This window comes from Phyllosticta capitalensis (assembly GCF_038381095.1).
Source record: "Phyllosticta capitalensis strain CBS 128856 chromosome Unknown BKA78scaffold_4, whole genome shotgun sequence".
In the NCBI taxonomy this organism is placed as follows: domain Eukaryota; kingdom Fungi; phylum Ascomycota; class Dothideomycetes; order Botryosphaeriales; family Phyllostictaceae; genus Phyllosticta; species Phyllosticta capitalensis.
In genome coordinates this window covers 1,738,004-1,755,116 of record NW_027117442.1, presented here as the reverse complement: position 1 = coordinate 1,755,116, position 17,113 = coordinate 1,738,004, and the positions used below count along the sequence as shown (strand labels likewise).

The window sequence follows — 17,113 nt, the reverse complement described above, 5'->3', positions numbered from 1 at the left end:
CCGATCACAAATTGTTTGACAGATGACAGTTCTCAACTTGGTCCATTTCTGCACGCTGCCGAACGCCTTTTGCCCAAAGCTGATGCGGGAGTCAGAGCTGAACAATCCTCCCGCTTTCCCCGCCTTCAAGCCATTTGTGTCGCCATGTCGGTTCCTTGCATTCGTCTGCGGCTGCATCGCGGGTCGTCTCGGCTATTCAAAGCTTGATAGGACAGCTGATGGAGCTTTCGGTGCTCGCTTTCGCTCATCCTTCGACTTCAACTCCTATCCAAACCATCTGGGACACGCGATGGAGACAGCAAAGGTTGTGATGCCAACCTTGCTTGACCATGGCGGACGACATCGTAAATGTTCACGTGTCCCTGACCGCGTCCAACCGGAACCTCAGGCCAGCCCTCTTGCTCCAAAGTCAATTCGAGGTCTAAAAAAATCGTAAGCTTTGATAACGATACACAAAGTCTGTGGGGAACACTGCTCTCTTCGACGTAGATTCGGCCAAAGTGTTCGATCTATGACCCAAGCCCTCGTCTGCCAACTTTCGCCTATCCGAATTGACCAAGGACATTCCTCAAACGAAGCTAAGACATACACGTTCTATATTCTCCTTCTTTGGCTTTGGACAACCCTCTTTTGCTGCAAGTCAATGTAACTTTCCGCAATACGCTTCTCACCTTGAACAAGCCATCCTCCTCAATCCGCAATAACGTCATTCGTCTGCCAAGTTTGCGGGAGCTTCAATGCCGGGGAGGATTGGCTTGCGCCGGGTTTCGCTTTCTTCGCCCTGCTTCGCCAAGAGCGGTTCCTCCTCGTCATTTTGCTTCGTCTTGGAAGGAGTGTCCGACGACCCTTGGAAAGCCACGTAAATTGTGCTTGCGAGGACCAACACACCTCCGCACAAACTGGCGAAACCTGGAACGTTGCCCCAGATGGCTTTGTCAAGCACCAAGGCAAAGAGGACTTGGCTGTACATCATGCTAGTCGCCACTGCGCTCTTGTCGTGTTGAAGACCAGCCGTCAGGAGAAATTGCAGCAAGAACCCTGAACAACCAAGAATCGCCAAAAGAGTCCATTGTCGGCCGTTCGCTGGGAGTTGGAAACCAATGCCAGGAGCAAAAAGCAAGAAGAGGCCGGAACCAAGGGTTGAAGTCAACGAGTAATAATTTACGGAAATCAAAGCATGTGCCCTGTAGCCGATTCCGCGGATTATGGTGTATGAAGCCGTGGCAGTCACGGCTCCAAGAAGCAACCCAGTCACTGCTATTGTCCGCATCGCGGCTGAGGCATCCGGAACCTCTTCGTGGTGGTTGGGGAAAAGCCAGGGTGGTTGCGCAATGATGATGACTCCCGCAAAAGAGAACAGGCCGGCGAAGATGACCTTTTTGGACAACGGTTGGCCGAAGAATAGTGCACATGCCCAAGGTACCAACATAGGAGTCAGGAAGGTGATGACTGTCGTCTCGGCGAGTGGAAGGTATTGCAAAGCCCCTGCATGACATGAGTCTTTAACATTCATGAAATCAAAGGGGCCAAACTCACAGTAAAACATTGACAGTCCAAAGAAGCCTGTGAATCCACGAAGAGTCAACAGCAGCCGAAGGTCCTTTTCTCCCCACGGATAATGCGGGACCTTGGTTGCCCACATGTACGTCATGGAAAACACGGCAGTCAAGCCCATGCGCACAAAAATAATCTACCGGCTGCGTCAACAAAACTTCTGTATGCCAAACACGACGAAAACCTACCTGCATTGGGTGCATGCTGCTGCTCTCGTCCTCCTCATTCTCCAATAGCCGTGCCATCGCCGCCATGCACGCGCCAAAGCTCTCCGACAGCAAGACTAGTACCCAGCCTCGATTCCGGATCCACCAACGCTTGCGAGCTGTTGGCTCATCTTCCTCTTTTGTCTCCTGAGAGCCTGCATCCCTCGCCTTTCCATTGACGTTTCCCTCTAGTCTTGCTGCTGCACCGCTCTCTTCAACCGGCATGTCGTCCAGGACCTTGACAAAGCTCGATGGAAACAGGCCGACTGCGTCCTTGTTGCGGTTCAGTCGACCCGTCCACCATTTGCCGTCTGCGGCGTTGATGCATTCAATCAGGTCGCCTTCAATGAAGCTGAGATCGCGCTCAGACTACGGCTAGGGTCAGCACCGCATCGACAAGTTTTGCCGAATAAACATTACCTCTCCTCCCCATGAACAAATGGCCCTACACATGCACGGGAACTTTTTCGGCAACGCAGGTGCCTCGGCGGCGGCATCAGCAGCTGGAAGTGTGGTCATGGCGGACGAGCAGAATCACCACTGACGGAACAGTATGAAGAGCAAGAATAAAGACGATCAAGAGCTGGTATGTTCCATTCAGACAGACTGAAGTCCAATCCAATCCAAACCGCCAAACTGCTCGCAAGACAGGAAACGCAGAGCAGAAACAAGCAGAAGAAGAAGAGCAAAGAGAGCAGAGAAAAATCAGCAGCAGTCAACCCTTTGATCGTTATATGTAAGCACACCACCAGACCCCGAATTGATGTGCGTCGTTTCCGTCCGCGCCGCAGGAAGCAAGCCCTCTCAATTCATTGTCCAGTCATCAGTCCCGTCTCCACTCCATTGACCCACTCGGCACCAGTCATCGTCGGCGGATCTGCGCGTCGAGCCGTGGGGGCGTGCGCCGCGCATGCATGCTGCCTGCAGTTTGCGTCGACTGGCGCGTTTGCCGTTGTTGACAAGGCTTGACCTCTATCTTGCTCCTGCCTCATCTTCTGGTCTTCAGCGCTGAAGGAATGATGACCTTGGAGAAAAACGACATGACAACGTAGAGGCCATGGCAACTCCCAAAGTCCGCACCTGCCTCAAGGCTCCCTACCCCACACAAGAGAAACCACCACAGCACCTTCACTCCGTCCGCCACACAAGACGACACGCCTACATGACTAGCCTCCGACATCGGGCTGGCGGCTGACCATTTTCTTACCACCACGAGTCCACGACATGAGGTTGGTGGCAGGCGCACATGCAACCGTGGCGTCCCATAGGGCGCGACATGAGGAATTAATACCGCAACGACGAGATCAGTTGGAGCAGCAGCGGATTTCGCGCCAGAGCTTTGGTACTCATGTTCGACGACAGATTGGCCAACCAGTCAGTCAATTGAGCCCTTGATAGCGGTAGGTCGCATGTACATGTTATAGATGCGCATGTGTGTTTGCACAGCTACATGCGTCCGTGATCGGGATCTGCAGGTGGGAGCCGAACCATCACGTCGAGACCGAGTCAGGGGATGCACGTGGTATCGGTTTTTGCGCGCTCCACTTCCCCGGACGCGGTTTGCTCTTATACTCCGTTTTCTTTCTGTGCGCTTCTTGCAAGTCTATTTGGGTTCAAGGATTGCTGGATCACAATGGTTGGAGACGAGGCGGGACCGTTGAGGGGAGGTGAGGATGTTAACGCGGTGTTCACATTCACCATGAAGAGCACAATGTTGTCGAATTTGATTGGTCACTGATGCTAGTAGTACGGTGACTCATTTCGATTTTTTTGTTTACATTCCCAATCAGAATCTGTCGGTGTTCATTTTCTTGTCACGATGCCAAAAGAAGGTGGGCATAGGAAAGAAGTCAATGTTGCTTTCTTCAACTCGCATCCAGAATCCAACATGCAGTCCTTCAACATTCAGTCGGTTCTTCAACTCATGGTATCAACCCAAAACCAGCCTCGAAAGGTCAAAAGGAAAAAAGCTCGTGACGCCACATCAACGCCCGTAAGAAATCTGAAAATGCTTTCTCCCTCACGACAAGGCCGCTCAATCCAGCTCTCTACCACCGAAACCTCTCCCCATGGAACCAGATCCCCTGCGCCCCCGTTCCCTTGTGCACCGCGCGCTCATCACTCAGCCGGACAACGCTGTCCCTGCAGTCATCAACTAACCCGGTAGGCCCACACGCTACAACAGCCGTCTCGCCGAGCGCCTGCTCAAGCGTTTTGCGAATGACGGTGCGCGGGTGCGGTCGGCCCGCTAGAACACTTATTGAGGGATGAAGCGGGACTTCGTTGGCATTGGCAGGAGAAGACGGCGAGGGGGAGGTCATTAGAGGCGTAAATGGAGGCGGTGACGTAGGAGGAGAAGGGGCATTTGCGGCGATGTCGGTGCCAGTGTTGGCGGGAGGTCCGGTGTTGACGTTGGCGGCGCCGCAAGTGCAGTTTCGATTGGCGGCTGAGATGGCGTCTTCGTCTTCAACTGTTGCAGTGCAGCAGCAAGTGTCGTCTTGACATGCCTGAGGATTCTTCTCGTCGCCCTCGCCGAGCGTAGACGCACTACTGTTGTCGTCGACTTCGCGCACACTGTACCTGTCGACTGAGCCAGGCTTCTTCTCGTCTACGAAGGGGCCTGTGACTGTGTTGGGCGATTGAGGTTGCTCCTCTATGATTCTACTAGCTCTGGTAGTTGTTGATTGTGACTTTTGATCTTCTGTGAAGTTGGGGTCGCAAGTGACGTAGACACTTGTTTCGACATCGACGTCCACATCTGAAGAGCGCAGTTGCGCAACATGCTCCTGGACGAGCGATAGTTGCGATGCAAACCAACTAAGCTGCCCTCGGGATTTTACCACCCAAACCAGGCGGATACGGCGAGTCGCCGCGGCGCCGGCGGGTGGTGAGAGGGTTCCGGAACGTTTCTGCGGAGCGGACTCGGCTTGGGTCTGCCAGCGGGCGACTAGATCCCGCAGCAACGGCATGACGAACGTCGCACCGGTGCTGCCTGCCAATAAAATGACGGAATCAAACTGGCGCAGGGGTCTGATCCGGCCATATGGACCATCGATGGCGACGGTTTTGGTGGACTTGGCGGCGGATGCTGCATTAGTCGGTAGCATATGTACCTTTTCGGCATGCGCCAAGAAGCGCTTGGTCGCTCCATTTTCAGACTTGATGTAGAATTCCATTTGCTTGTCGCCTGGAATTGATGCAATGGTGAATGGATGACTTTGGAGGGGGACCACCGAGTGGCAGGAGAGGAACACGTGCTGACCTGGAGTCCAGGAAATTGGAGGATTTTTCATGGTCACACGGGTCGTGTTGTGAGGGAGAGGTGTGAAGTCGGCCTTGCATGCCCACAGACCAGACATGTCGCCATTTCGTCGCTGCTGGGGATGGAAAACGGAAATGTTGGCGTAGAGCATCCAGATGGTTCGCACGAAGCGGTCGAAGCAAACAAGGGCGACCGGGATCCAGACGTAGATTCGGACGTACATGGGCCAGGAGCTAACGTGTTTGTAGACAAAAGCCAAGAAGATGGCGAACGAAATCAAGTGCTGTATCACAAAAATTTCGTAGCGCCAGCCGCGGATCGGTGCGGCGGAGCTGATTGTGATCCATAGGAGCAGGCACCAGGAAATCAGACCGTGCTGTGTGATGGAGTCGGTGCGAATCTTGTCCCCAATGTAATTGTACGGAGCCCAGTCGCTGAACCAGTACCCCATGTGTATCGTAACGGTGAGCAGCAGTGTTCGCGATACCCATCGATGGAGCCAATTTAGACGCTCATAGCTCGAGCCTGTCAACCAACCGATGAAGTTGTTTTTCCCGGCCAGCAAAAAGATCAATGGCAGCTGCGCCACAGACATGCAGCCAGTGCGATAGCCAATGTCTTCAAAGGACCACTGGTCGCTTAGGTTGAAACCGTAGAAGCAGAGCACCAGAAGCGTCGCTGCATTTGCCAAGACGAGGAACGTCTTGCCGACAGTCGGCAGGCGCAGGCGGAATCCGCGGACCATCCATGGTGTCAATGTAGCGTTGCTTGCTTCGCGGAGGATTGCCGTTGCTGTTGCGTTGATTCGGAAAGGCAGAGACTTTGGTTTTGCAGGAGTCGAGTCACCGTGCTGCGCGGCCCACAATCTACATGATGTCAGTGCTTGTGGATCCAGCGGGAGATTTGCATATGGTACCCACCGTTGCCGATATAGGAAATAGTTTATGATGTTTACCAGCGTCGCTGCTGCGATAAACGCGCCCACGACGGCCCAGTACATTTTTTGAAAATACTGCAGCGAGGGTAGTCCGCTTGGGCTGGATGAGCCCATGCTCATGCCGCCCATGCCGCCCATGTCCATGCCGGACATGTCATGCCTTCTGGCCTTCATGGTGAGTGATCAAGGCCAAGCGCGACTGGCGTTTTGGAATTTCGAAAACCGCCTATTGCGACAAAATCATGCCGCAAAGTTTCGTCGCGGTGCGGCGGCGCAATGCTTTGGATGGAAAGAAGTCGCGTAGTCGAAGCGCAGCGAACTGGTAGGTGGATTGAGTGGCACAGGGCTGGACGGGAGCGCGAATGCAACGCTATGTAGGCCGGCAGCGGAGAGCTGAAGATGGGCGATGCAAGTGGATGTGGAACTGCGGATGCGGGAGAGGTGGTGGTTGCGACGAGCCAATGACGAGCCAGGTGTCCCCTGGTTACTAAGAACTGCCTCAAACTCACGCCCGCCTTGGGTGGCTGCTTCAGGAGCCACACTTTCAGACATTGACAAGAAGGCACATGGTATTCAACCTCGGACTCAGCCTCTCTTACCTGTGCAGCACCATCTCCGACAATCTCACCAATCTGCGAGTATCTGCGCACGTTTCCCCCTCGCTTCACTCTGCATCCGTCCTCAACGCCGTCCACCCCAACACTTATATCTACGCGACTGCTTCTAGATCAGATATCTAGCCTCGGAAAAGCAGTCTGGTCACTGCGTCGTTCTTACCCTTTTCACCCACCTTTTCCTCGGATCAATCGCTCCTCGGTCCCCTTCCGCGACCATTTTGGCAAAAGATGTTTCCAGTCCGACGACACGATGAAATGGCTGGCATGGCGGGCATGGACATGTCGAGCAACAGCAGCGATATGATGGACGTGTCGGCAATGCGCATGACCTTTTTCGCCAGCTCCAATACGCCACTCTACTCGGACCAGTGGACGCCACATACCGTCGGACAGTACGCGGCGACATGCATCTTTCTGATAGCGCTCGCCGTGGCCTGGCGAGCTCTCTTTGCGGCAAAGAGCATCCTCGAGGAACGCTGGCTAGCCCAAGCCCTTCAGCGGCGTTATGTGGTTGTGGCAGGCCAGACACCAGAGTCGGAGCGCATCAAGCAAGAGCCGAGCAGCAACCCCGGAACGCTCACGGTCAACGGCGTCGAGCAAAAGGTCATGGTCACACAGCAGCAAATCAAGGGTCCACAACCGTGGAGATTCAGCGTCGATCTTCCCCGCGCCTTGCTTGCCACGGTAATAGCTGGAGTTGGCTGGTTGCTGTATGTTGGAGCAATCCCTTTTGTTTATGTTTTGCTAACTCTGCCTCAGGATGCTCGCCATCATGACGCTCAACGTGGGATACTTCATGTCCATCCTCGGGGGCACATTCCTCGGCGAGGTTCTTGTGGGGCGCTATGTGCAGGGCATAGCGGAGCACTGACGGCGGGACGGCTGACGGCATCTGGAGTTGGGCTTGGGTTACATTCGGATCATTAATTTTGCTTCGTTGTACAAGTGCTAAGGCGAGGAGTTTCGGTCATCTTTCATCGCGAAGTGTCTCCAACGCGGTAGAGGGAGGTGTGCACCAATGGCAGAAAACAAAAATTGAAAATAAAAAAACCAGCTCGCATCGAGCCCAGAAGGATGGAACGGCATCTGGGCTGACTGCAGACGGCGGGTCATCCCTGCCCGACGCGAGCGCGGTGGCTTTCTAATGTGCTCAATTGCGCGCATCCTTCTCCATGTCTTCAGAATTACCTTATCCAGCGTCCCTGGCTTCAGCTCTACTTACCAAGAAGACGCCGCTGCTGTCAACAATGATCCGTCGCCCCGGCCCGTCCAAACATCTGGAGAAGCCCTGTCTAGCTCGTGTGCCACTTCTTCATGACAACCCAAGCAACCCGCCCAGCTTAAAACACCCTCAATTGCCCACCACCACCTTCCCTAAGGACAGTCAGCCCATTGACCTCCATCAACCTCCCCCTCAGTCCAACCAGACGAAAACGAAAACGCGCTCGCGACCCAACCGTCAGCTGAACCCTCTTCCACCTTTAGACGCAAACCTTAACCCCTTCCATTCCGTCTCCCCGCTTCAGCTTTCTGTTATATTCAAAGACCGACGCCGATTTCCTTCTCCAATCGCCGCAACCGCTTCTTGCCCTCCATAAACCAATTCGAAAACAACCCAATCAAGCAACCTCAGCCAATTGGCCTTCTACCAGCCACCATCACCACCATCATGCGCCTCACTTCCGCACCACTCGTCCTGCTCGCCCCCGCGCTGGCCTCGGCGCACTTCCTCATGGACTGGCCGCCGGCGCGCGGCTTCAACGACGACAAGGCGGGCGAGTACCCGTGCGGCGGCTTCGACACGCCCAGCAGCAACCGCACCATGATCCCGCTCAACGCGCCCTTCCCCATCCAGCTCGACATGCACCACACCGAAGCCAACGTCCAGGTCCTCATTGGCCTGGGCAACGACGTCGGTCCCGCCTTCAACTACGTCTTGCGTCCGCTCGTGCGCGAGAGGGGCCCAAATCAGTTTTGCTTGGGCGGCATGGTCGTGCCGGCGATGCTGGGCAACATGAACATTACCGATGGGATGAACGCGACGATCCAGGTCGTCACGAACGGAGACCCCGAGGGCGGTCTGTACCAGGTGTGTAGTATTCGCATTCCGTCCCCAAGTTCACGTCACTGACGCGTCTTCTTCCCTCATACAGTGCGCCGACGTCATGCTCATGGCCATGCCCCTCTCCGAGTCCGACTACAACGCCCACTGCTCCAACAGCACGGGCGTCACGGCCGAGTTCACAAATACCAATGCCAATGCCAACCAGTCCACCTCTGGCGCTACGCCCACCACCACGGGCTCGGCTGCCAATGCCACCGCGTCGGGCAAGTCGGCTGCCGTTGCCGTCGAGGCACTCAGTGCTTGGGGTCTGCTGGTCGGCCTGGGCGCAGCAGTTGCCGCGACGTTGTAAGCTGATTGTCATCGGCGTTACGGTGACGTTATGGTTGCTACGAGAAGAAAGCGTTGGCCGGGTGCGTTGCGGAGGCGTTGCGGAGCGGTCGCCCGCGGAGGTTTTCGTTTTCGTATCCGAGCGCGTCGCGTGCTGCTCTTGTTTCGTTTTTCCCATCACCCGGGGGTCGTGCGGGGATGGTGGCCATGTGGCTGGGCAATGGAATGGCGTGGCGGGTGCAGAGGCAACACGGAACGAGTAAATCCACGGCGAGGCGATGACTGCAGCAGTGCACCAGAAAACAAAGTGAGGCGTGGAGCGTGGGATGCGAGGATGAAGCAAAGGAATATGGAGTATGAGTGGAGGCTGAGGATATGGATACCCTAGACAGACGGTAAACGAGGGGAGGAAACGGTAGGTATGAAAGGTAGCAAATCCAGGAATGAGATGACAAATTTTATGACTTGATCAACTTGGCTTTTTGCGTCTTAACTGCTCTCCATGTTGTAACTGAGAAGCGCCGTTGAAGTGGATGTTGCCTGGAAGTGGACTGGTCCACGTCACAGTGCCTCATGGAGAAAACTGCTCGCATCGACTCGGTCCAATGCGGCAGTCAATGCTGCTGGGTTCGCATGTCAATCAGTAATTACATTCATTCACCTGTTCCTCTCCTTTACATACTCTATCCAACTTTTTGCAGACGACGGCAATCCATCTACATACCCAGTCAGTCCATCCATCTGCTCTGTCCCTTACCAACGAAGGGAGATGAATCATTAGCCAACGCAGCGCAGCCCAGCAACCGTGTGCGCGTCCATTCGTTTGTCCTAAAGAGCGATTGGGAGGTAGAAGGTTGGCAAAAAAAAAAAAGGAAGAGAGAAAACGAAGACGAAAACGAAAACAACGCCCAAACACCCTCTCTCTCGCCCTTGAAAAGTTCCGTTCGTCCGTCTGTTCGCATTCCGGTCCATACATACATACATACCGCCACGGCCATCCGGCCAACCGACTGACCAAGCAGTCCATCCAACTGTTCTGTTCGATTAAGCAACACCGCGCGATCCAACAACGCGCGTCATCAAACCACGCCGCTAACCCTCAAATCGCGACTGCTCCAGCCAACCCAGACGCCAAACTCGCCCTGGTGGCCCTCGTCCTGGCCGCCGCGTCCCTGCAGCGTCGGCATGACCCAGTTGCCCCGGCGGGTGTCCCAGAAGCTGAGGTCGCGGCGCGTCAGGCCGACGACGACGGTGGCCGAGTCGCCGTCCTTGCCCCGCGGCTGCAGGAAGACCTTGTCGAAGCCGCGCAGCGCGCGCACGGGGAAGTCGGGCGGCGTGTTGGGCTTGGGGATCGGGTGGGGAGGGAATTTGGGTTTGGAGGAGGACGACGCAGTTGAGGTGGATGAGGAGCCCGTGGGAGTCGAGGGGGGCGGCGTGGTTGCGGATGGGGGCAGGGTCGAGACGGAGGCGGAGACGACGGAGCCAGCAGCGCCAGCGCCGCCGGGGTGCGAGTCGCCCAGATGGCCCTTGCCCGTCGCCGTGGGCTTGGAATTGGACGAAGACGACGAGTGATCTGGATCCACCCAGCCCGTCGGGTACGACACGTAGACCTGGGGAACAGCCCAGCCGGCGCGATCGGGGCTCTCGTTGCGCACGACAAAGCTGACGTTCGCCACAATCGAGTACAAGTCTGGGTTGCCGCCGGGCCCGCCGCCCGCTGGGCTCTCGTCGTGCGGCTTCTTCAGGTACGCTTTGGGATACGGGTACTTGCCGGGCTTGACGCCGGGCGCCGTTTCCGACGAGATGTACGGGTAGATGTACTTCTTGAGCGGCCGGCGGAAGTCTACGGGCCAGACCGCCTCCGAAGCAGGTGGGATGTCTTCTTTGTAGTGCGGCGGCATGGGAGATGTGTTGTTGGGGCGGGGAGCTGGGAGCATGGATTTCTTGGACACGTCGACCGTGATAACGAGATCGTTGAGGGAGAATTCGCTGTATGAGAGGCCGTAGCCGAACTCGTAGCGCGGCGTGATTTGAGCAGAGTCAAAGTGGCGATAGTCGACGTAGAGTCCTTCGGTAAAGTTTTGTTGCGGGACCACGCCGTTGGGGTAGTACATGACGCGGCTGCTCGGTCCGTAGTCTCCTTCTGCTTTCGCAATGGTGTAGGGAAGTCGTCCAGAGGGGTTCTCGTCGCCAAAGAGTATGTCGGCAATGGCGTTGCCGGATTCTTGTCCGGGAAGATGCGCCAGGAGCACTGACTTGACGTTGGGCAGGTTGATCCAGTTTTCCAGAATCACTGGTCCAACGGCGTGGACGACGACAATGACGGGAGAAGTGCCATCAGGCCCGCAGTGCGCCGAGACTGACTTGACGAGCTCGTCACCCCCCTTTTGCGCATACAGGTCGTTGCGGTCCCCCTTGACATTTTCCCAAGACAAAAATCCTTCGCCGGCGTCGCTGTTGATGAAGACCAAACACATGTCTTGTTGCTCAAGAATGCGCAGTTTGGTAGTCGAAATCTCGTTGGCCATGAAATCGTGAACAATGACGCTGTCGTTGTTGAATTCGCGGCGGAGAGCCTCGTAAGGAGTGACGAGCCAAGGAAAGTCGACTGCTCCGCTTCCCCAGCCGGATCCTAGAGTGCCCTCGTTGCAACCACGGTCTTGACAAGAGTTGGGGCCTTTGGGATTTGCGCGCGCGTCTTCGCCGTAGATGCCAATGCGGACCTTGAAATCGTCCTTGTTGTGCGTGAACCCACTTGCTTGACTGACTCCATCTCTTGTGATGGGAAGCGTGTTGTTTTCGTTCTTGACCATGACCGTTCCTTCGGCAGCAATTCTGCGAGCAAGTCTCGCGTGCGAGTTTTCGGCGGCTGGATCTCCCATGGCTTTGACAAATTTGTTCACAATGGCCGTGGTCTTGTCGTCACTGCCCTGGTGTAAACGTCCCTCTGCGTCGTCGGACCAAGATGAGAAGTTGGGGGTTCCATCTCCTTCAGGGGCTGCCAGGGGCCATTTTTGCTGATCGTCCTGCCCAAGCTGGTACCAGGCGGCTACAATTCGAGTGACCATGTCGTTCAAGCGCTCCAAGGGAACTGAGCTGTTGAGGACTGCTTTGGTCAGTTCCGGTCCCCACAACGGCTTCCCGTCCTGCCAGTGGAGTCCATCTCCTGGCATGCTCATGTCCAGTCCCGCGAGCGCGCTCGCAACGCCGCTCCTTTGCGCGAGCCAGTCCGATTGAATGAAGCCTTGGAATCCCAGCTCGTCCTTGAGTATCCCGTTCAAAAGTTTGCTGTTCTGGCAGGCATAGGAATTGTTCACCTGATTATAAGAGCACATTACGGATCCCACGCCAGCCCTCACACTATCGGCAAAAGGCCAGGCATAAATCTCGTGCAGTGTCCTATCGTCAATGTTGGAGGAAATGGCGTTCGGAGTGCCCCACTCGAAGCTTTGCCTAAAGTGCTCTTGCTCGTTCCCCACGTAGTGTTTTGCTGTCGCAATGACGCCAGCGTCTTGGATTCCCTTGATGGTCCACAAGGCGCCTGTCCCCTGTAGAACAGGATCAGAACCAAATCCTTCCCAATTTCTGCCACCAGCGGGTAATCGGCCAAAGGGGCCCATGGCGGGGGCGAGCAGGACGTTGACACCCTTCAAGTGCGCCTCTTCGCCGTGCGCTCTCCCGCGCTTGTACATCAACTCTTTACTCCAGGTTGCGCCGGTTGTGATGCCAGCTGGCCATGCCGTCGCATTGTCCACGAACCGCATGCCCAGGGGACCGTCCTGCAAACACAGGCTCGGGAATCCCAAGCGCATCACAGGGCCAGTATTGCCCACACACAACCCCATGGCCCAGCCTACTCCCGTCGTAATATTGACCTTCTCGACCAACGTCATCTGACGAACCATCTCCGCCGCCTTGGAATACGCGTCCGCCCATGCCGGGTCCGTCCCGCCATGCGGTGCCGGATACCAGGGAGGACTTTGTCCCTCGACGGGCGAGCTGGTCCACGCCCAGATGCCACCGACGCTCAGCAGCAGCAGCAATGTCACGACGAAGAGCACCACCAGCCAGCAAAACATGCGGTTCTTGTTGAAGATGCGGTTCATCCACGGTCGCCGCAGTATTCGATTTCGTAGGGGATTGATGCCGCCGGACTCCCCATCGGCGCCGCCGCGCAGCTTGCTGATGAATGCCGTCTCTTCGCCGGCGCCCGCCCCAATCTGCGATTCTGTCCGGGCTTTTCGGCGTTTGCTGCTGCTGCGGCCATCGTGGAGCGGGTCGAGTTCGTCGAGGGATTCGGCGTCGGATGAGTGGTCGGAGGGGGGATAAGGCGTGTCGGAGTGGAAGGAGGTGTTGCGGACGTGGCGCTTTGGATTGTCCGAGTAGAGGTCGTGGGGATTTTGCTTGTCGACGGCGGTGTATCTGCCGCGCATTTCAAAATTGTCCGGCATGCCGGGTATGGCAGGGCATAGGGCGGTGTTGCCCTTGCTTCGAGGTTACACAAAATTGGCCGGGGCGTCGAAGGGGGTGGGTGGAGGACAGGAAGGGGGTGGTTGTTTTGGTTGTTTACTAGTGTACAGAGAAGCCAAGGCGAAAGTCCTGGGATGTTTTGACTTGTGCCGAGAGTCAGCGGAGAGGGACTGGGAGCTGAAGACAGAAAAGTACGCGTATTCCTAGGCGCCCTCCTGTTAAGTAATGAGTAACTGCAGTCTGTCTTTTGCCTCCTGCTTCTCGCCAGTGACGGTGATGCGGAGCGTTTCAGCGGGCTTGGCGAGGGTGGGTACATGCCTTGTTCGTCTTGGCACGGTCGAGATGACTTTATGGAGTTTTGGCTCCGACCGTCTTGTTCTTTCGTTCGCGGCCAGTCCTTCTCAGCCTGGTCTGTCCGGACTGTCCCTTGATGCTCGCAGCTGTGATCTACGCACTAGATTAGCTCCAGTGAGCTTGGATGAGCTTAGATTCCGGTCCCTCGTTCCCGCCGAGAGACCAGAGTCTAACATGCCGACGCCCGCTGGAACACGAGAAAGGGGATCTGAAGCAGAATCAAGACTGTCGCCCGCCCCCACGTCAGCAGCTGCCCGCCCAAACCCGTCATTGCTTTTGACCGCCCCTGAGCGACGTCCTCTGTTGATGTTCAAGTTCCAGAGCCGAAAGCCAGGGATCGTGGCGAAAAGACCCTGTCAGCCTGAAGCTCGTCATGCTTGCTGATTGGCGCTGACCTAGCTGGCCAATCAAGCACCCAAGATGCGACCAAACCACCAAGGAGTATCCTGCTATTGACAAGGATATCTGTACAATGAGAATAGGGATATCACAAAACTTCCCAACCCCATGCCTACAATATTCCCCATGGCCTCCTCCTCATACAGTCTCGATATATCTCTTGACTTCCCAATCCGTCACTGCCTCGTCCCACAGCTTGATCTCGTGCTCTCTCGTACCGCCAAAGTGCTCCACAAACTCGTCGCCCAAAGCTTCCCTCGCTACGCTGCCCGGGCGCATCATGGTCGCTGTCGCATCCTTCAAGCTCTTTGCGAGCCTCTCTCCCTTGTCCGCCGCACCACCCACATCCTGCCCCTTGCCCAGCGGCGGGAGCTTGATCTCCAGCTTCTTCTCCACGCCCCGCCAACCCAGCGCCAAGATCGTCGCAAGCACGAGATGCGAGTTTGTGTCGGCTCCAGGAACCCGCACCTCGAACCGCGTCGCTTTAGGCGAGGCTGTTGGCGGGGTGATGACGCGGATAGATGCTGCGCGGTGCTCCAGACCCCAAGACACGGTCACGGGAGCCCAGTAGTTTTCTACCAGACGCTTGTAGCTGTTGATGGTGGGTGCAAAAATGGGCATGACGTCCGGCAGACCGTCAATCAGACCTGCCAGGAAGTGCCTACCAATGTCGGAAAGATAGCGCACGTCTGGCCAGGGCGCGTTGGGGTCCTCCTCGCCACGCCAAAGCAGGTTCTTGCCCGAGTTGTCTACGAGCGAAACGTGCATGTGGCCGCTGTTGCCCGGCAGTCCGGCGCGCGGCTTCGCCATGAAGCAAGGCGTAATTCCAAATTTGGATCCAATCGACTTGACCGTTAGCTTGAAAAGCGCCGCCTTGTCTGCCATTTCGGTGATTTCGCCAAACTCGAGCGCCTGCATTTATTGTCAATCCTGACCTCTCTGCTAGGATAGCTTCTACTTACAGCCTCAAAAACACCGGGCCCGCTCTCGGTGTGCCAACCCTCAATTCCGCACCTGAATTTGGAGCAGTTGTCGAACACGCTGTAGTACCACTCCTGGTTATGTACCGGCCGTGTCAAGCTGTATCCAAACATGCCTTCGGTCAGGGATGGGAGTTGATGCACGGGGTTGTCCCTGAGGAAATGCGCAGTCGAGGACGAGTTGGGCTCGGGGCCGTCGTGTGATGTAGGGGCTCTGAATTGGTAGAACTCAAACTCGGCTATAAAGAAAGGACCATGTCAGCTCTGTCAAGGGGTCAAGTGCACGGCTCTGCTGCACGCTGGATGCTTGCTTGCGCGCCAAATGTGTCTCATACCTCCTGCCATGGCGCCCATGCCTTGTGCCTTCAGCTTGTCCACAGTCCTCGACAGGAGAGATCTGGGGCACGCGCTCAAAGATTCGTTGGTGTCCGGGTCGATGAAGGAGACGAGGAAGAAGGGGACGTCCTTTTCCCAAGGTATTCTCCTGAACGAACTGAGGTCGGGGATGGCGATGATGTCGCGGTAGCCGTTCTCAGCGTTGCTGACCTTGAGCTCCTTGAAGTACGTCTGGTCGTGCATATCCCAGCCAAAAATGACGGAGCAAAAGCCAAAGCCCTTTTCAGCAATAGACAGAAATTTGGACTTGACCATGAGCTTTCCGCGCAAGACGCCATCGATGTCTATGCCGCCAACCTTGACGGCGGCATCGTCCTTGAGGAGTTCTGGCAGTTGCGCCGCCGTTATCTCGGAGGGGTTTGGCGTCGACATGAGGGCGGAGTTGAAAGGGAGTGATGATAGGCGCGAAATCTAGGGCCAAAGAATATTTTGTAGGAGGGAGGAGATGACGGCGGGCGCGGAGAAGAGGGAGGACGTTGGGAATGTCGAGCTGATGGCGCCGCTGAAGACGGAGAGCACATGGCGAAGGAATGTGGGGTGGGCTTGTCCTGGTAGGGGCACAGGGCACGCGTCAGGCAGGCTCCTTGATTGACGCTCAACTGGGCGACGTCCCGATAAGCGGGAGCCCGGGAGATCTCTCTGCAAGACGCGCCCAGGAAGATGCGGGCGCTTTGCCGTTAATTGCTTAGAGATATCGCTTGCTGCACGTCTTCGTTTGTGTAACTGGACATATACAACGCCAGCTCGAGCAGCATTAGTGCTGCATTTTTGGAAATATCAACCTCGAAGCATTCGTCCACGTCTCTCACAATCTCACGGCACACGAGCAGCATGCCGTCTCGTTTTCGTGCCCCTCAAAGGCGTGCCGCAAAGTACGTCAGAAGTTGGTGTAATCGCTGACCACCATACATAAATTCATAAGACCATCAACGAGCTTATCAGTTCGGCGCGTGAAACGCTCAAGAGCCGCAACCGGAGAGCTCACCGACTCGGGATCCGGAAGCCAGGAAGCCTACACTCTACCCACGTCACTTTGTCCTTTCTGCCTCTCCACACCCAGTCAACGACCATCCGTCCGTCCACCTCCAACCACCGCCTTGACCTCTGATTGACCAGTTGCTCCAGTATGTACGGTTTCTTTTCCACTTTCTGTTGCGACCTTGCAGTTTCCCTCACCATGTTTTAATGTGTCACGCCAACGCCGGCCCGCCATGACGCTTAGACCAAAACGGATGCAAAACCCCGGCCCGAGCAGACACATATCAAGTAGATCGCCAGATTTCAACTTGACTCTTCATTTTCTGCCATCTCTTGCCCTTCTTCTCATCCTCCTAACACTAATCCTTCTTGTCTCCTAGCTCCTTCACCTCTTCCTTCTCCTCCCCTTCAACAGAACCTTCATCATGTCTGCCGAAGCTCCCCGTGGCCGTCTTGCCGGCAAGAACGCCATCGTCACCGGTGCTGCTGGGTAAGTAACCCCTGGGTCTCCTATTTCTTACTGGTTCCCCTGTCTACTTCATTTTCATTCTTTCCGTGTGCTTCCTAG

General features: G+C 56.0%; 7 protein-coding genes across 7 annotated transcripts; 3 read left to right on the top strand and 4 right to left on the bottom strand.

The window, feature by feature from the left end:
* Positions 1-706: 706 nt before the first annotated feature.
* On the bottom strand, positions 707-1,985 carry BKA78DRAFT_250069 (uncharacterized protein; the record flags this gene model as incomplete). The annotated part of the gene is made up of 3 exons (XM_066884532.1): positions 707-1,485; positions 1,537-1,690; positions 1,743-1,985. The coding sequence occupies 3 exons, from the start codon at positions 1,983-1,985 to the stop codon at positions 707-709; spliced, it is 1,176 nt and encodes a 391-aa protein (XP_066745571.1).
* A 1,629-nt stretch (positions 1,986-3,614) lies between these two features.
* On the bottom strand, positions 3,615-6,378 carry BKA78DRAFT_119541 (FAD-binding domain-containing protein). The gene is made up of 2 exons (XM_066882402.1): positions 5,943-6,378; positions 3,615-5,888 (listed from the first exon to the last, which is right to left on the bottom strand). The coding sequence occupies exons 1-2, from the start codon at positions 6,131-6,133 to the stop codon at positions 3,809-3,811; spliced, it is 2,271 nt and encodes a 756-aa protein (XP_066745570.1). The 5' UTR covers positions 6,134-6,378; the 3' UTR covers positions 3,615-3,808.
* A 453-nt stretch (positions 6,379-6,831) lies between these two features.
* On the top strand, positions 6,832-7,447 carry BKA78DRAFT_352052 (putative Ctr copper transporter; the record flags this gene model as incomplete). Its single annotated transcript, XM_066891284.1, has 2 exons — positions 6,832-7,286; positions 7,336-7,447. 2 exons carry the CDS (start codon positions 6,832-6,834, stop codon positions 7,445-7,447), a joined length of 567 nt encoding a protein of 188 aa, XP_066745569.1.
* Positions 7,448-8,245: 798 nt separating this feature from the next.
* On the top strand, positions 8,246-8,990 carry BKA78DRAFT_352051 (uncharacterized protein; the record flags this gene model as incomplete). The annotated part of the gene is made up of 2 exons (XM_066891283.1): positions 8,246-8,665; positions 8,730-8,990. The coding sequence occupies 2 exons, from the start codon at positions 8,246-8,248 to the stop codon at positions 8,988-8,990; spliced, it is 681 nt and encodes a 226-aa protein (XP_066745568.1).
* Positions 8,991-10,014: 1,024 nt separating this feature from the next.
* BKA78DRAFT_119484 (uncharacterized protein) lies at positions 10,015-13,893 on the bottom strand. The gene is made up of 2 exons (XM_066882401.1): positions 13,757-13,893; positions 10,015-13,653 (listed from the first exon to the last, which is right to left on the bottom strand). Exon 2 carries the CDS (start codon positions 13,417-13,419, stop codon positions 10,048-10,050), a length of 3,372 nt encoding a protein of 1,123 aa, XP_066745567.1. The 5' UTR covers positions 13,420-13,653; positions 13,757-13,893; the 3' UTR covers positions 10,015-10,047.
* On the top strand, positions 13,542-14,253 carry BKA78DRAFT_119457 (uncharacterized protein). The gene has a single exon (XM_066882399.1). The coding sequence runs from the start codon at positions 13,664-13,666 to the stop codon at positions 14,174-14,176; it is 513 nt and encodes a 170-aa protein (XP_066745566.1). The 5' UTR covers positions 13,542-13,663; the 3' UTR covers positions 14,177-14,253.
* Positions 14,254-14,329: 76 nt separating this feature from the next.
* Positions 14,330-15,939, bottom strand: BKA78DRAFT_331054 (uncharacterized protein; the record flags this gene model as incomplete). The annotated part of the gene is made up of 3 exons (XM_066889846.1): positions 14,330-15,103; positions 15,154-15,410; positions 15,507-15,939. The coding sequence occupies 3 exons, from the start codon at positions 15,937-15,939 to the stop codon at positions 14,330-14,332; spliced, it is 1,464 nt and encodes a 487-aa protein (XP_066745565.1).
* Between the last annotated feature and the right edge of the window lie 1,174 nt (positions 15,940-17,113).

Coding starts and splice junctions, on each gene's coding strand:
- BKA78DRAFT_119541 (XM_066882402.1), bottom strand. CDS start 6,133: ATGAAGGCCAGAAGGCATGACATGTCCGGCATGGACATGGGCGGCATG. Junction 5,889..5,942: donor TATTTCCTATATCGGCAACG/GTGGGTACCATA, acceptor GACATCATGTAG/ATTGTGGGCCGCGCAGCACG.
- BKA78DRAFT_119484 (XM_066882401.1), bottom strand. CDS start 13,419: ATGCCGGACAATTTTGAAATGCGCGGCAGATACACCGCCGTCGACAAG.
- BKA78DRAFT_119457 (XM_066882399.1), top strand. CDS start 13,664: ATGAGTAACTGCAGTCTGTCTTTTGCCTCCTGCTTCTCGCCAGTGACG.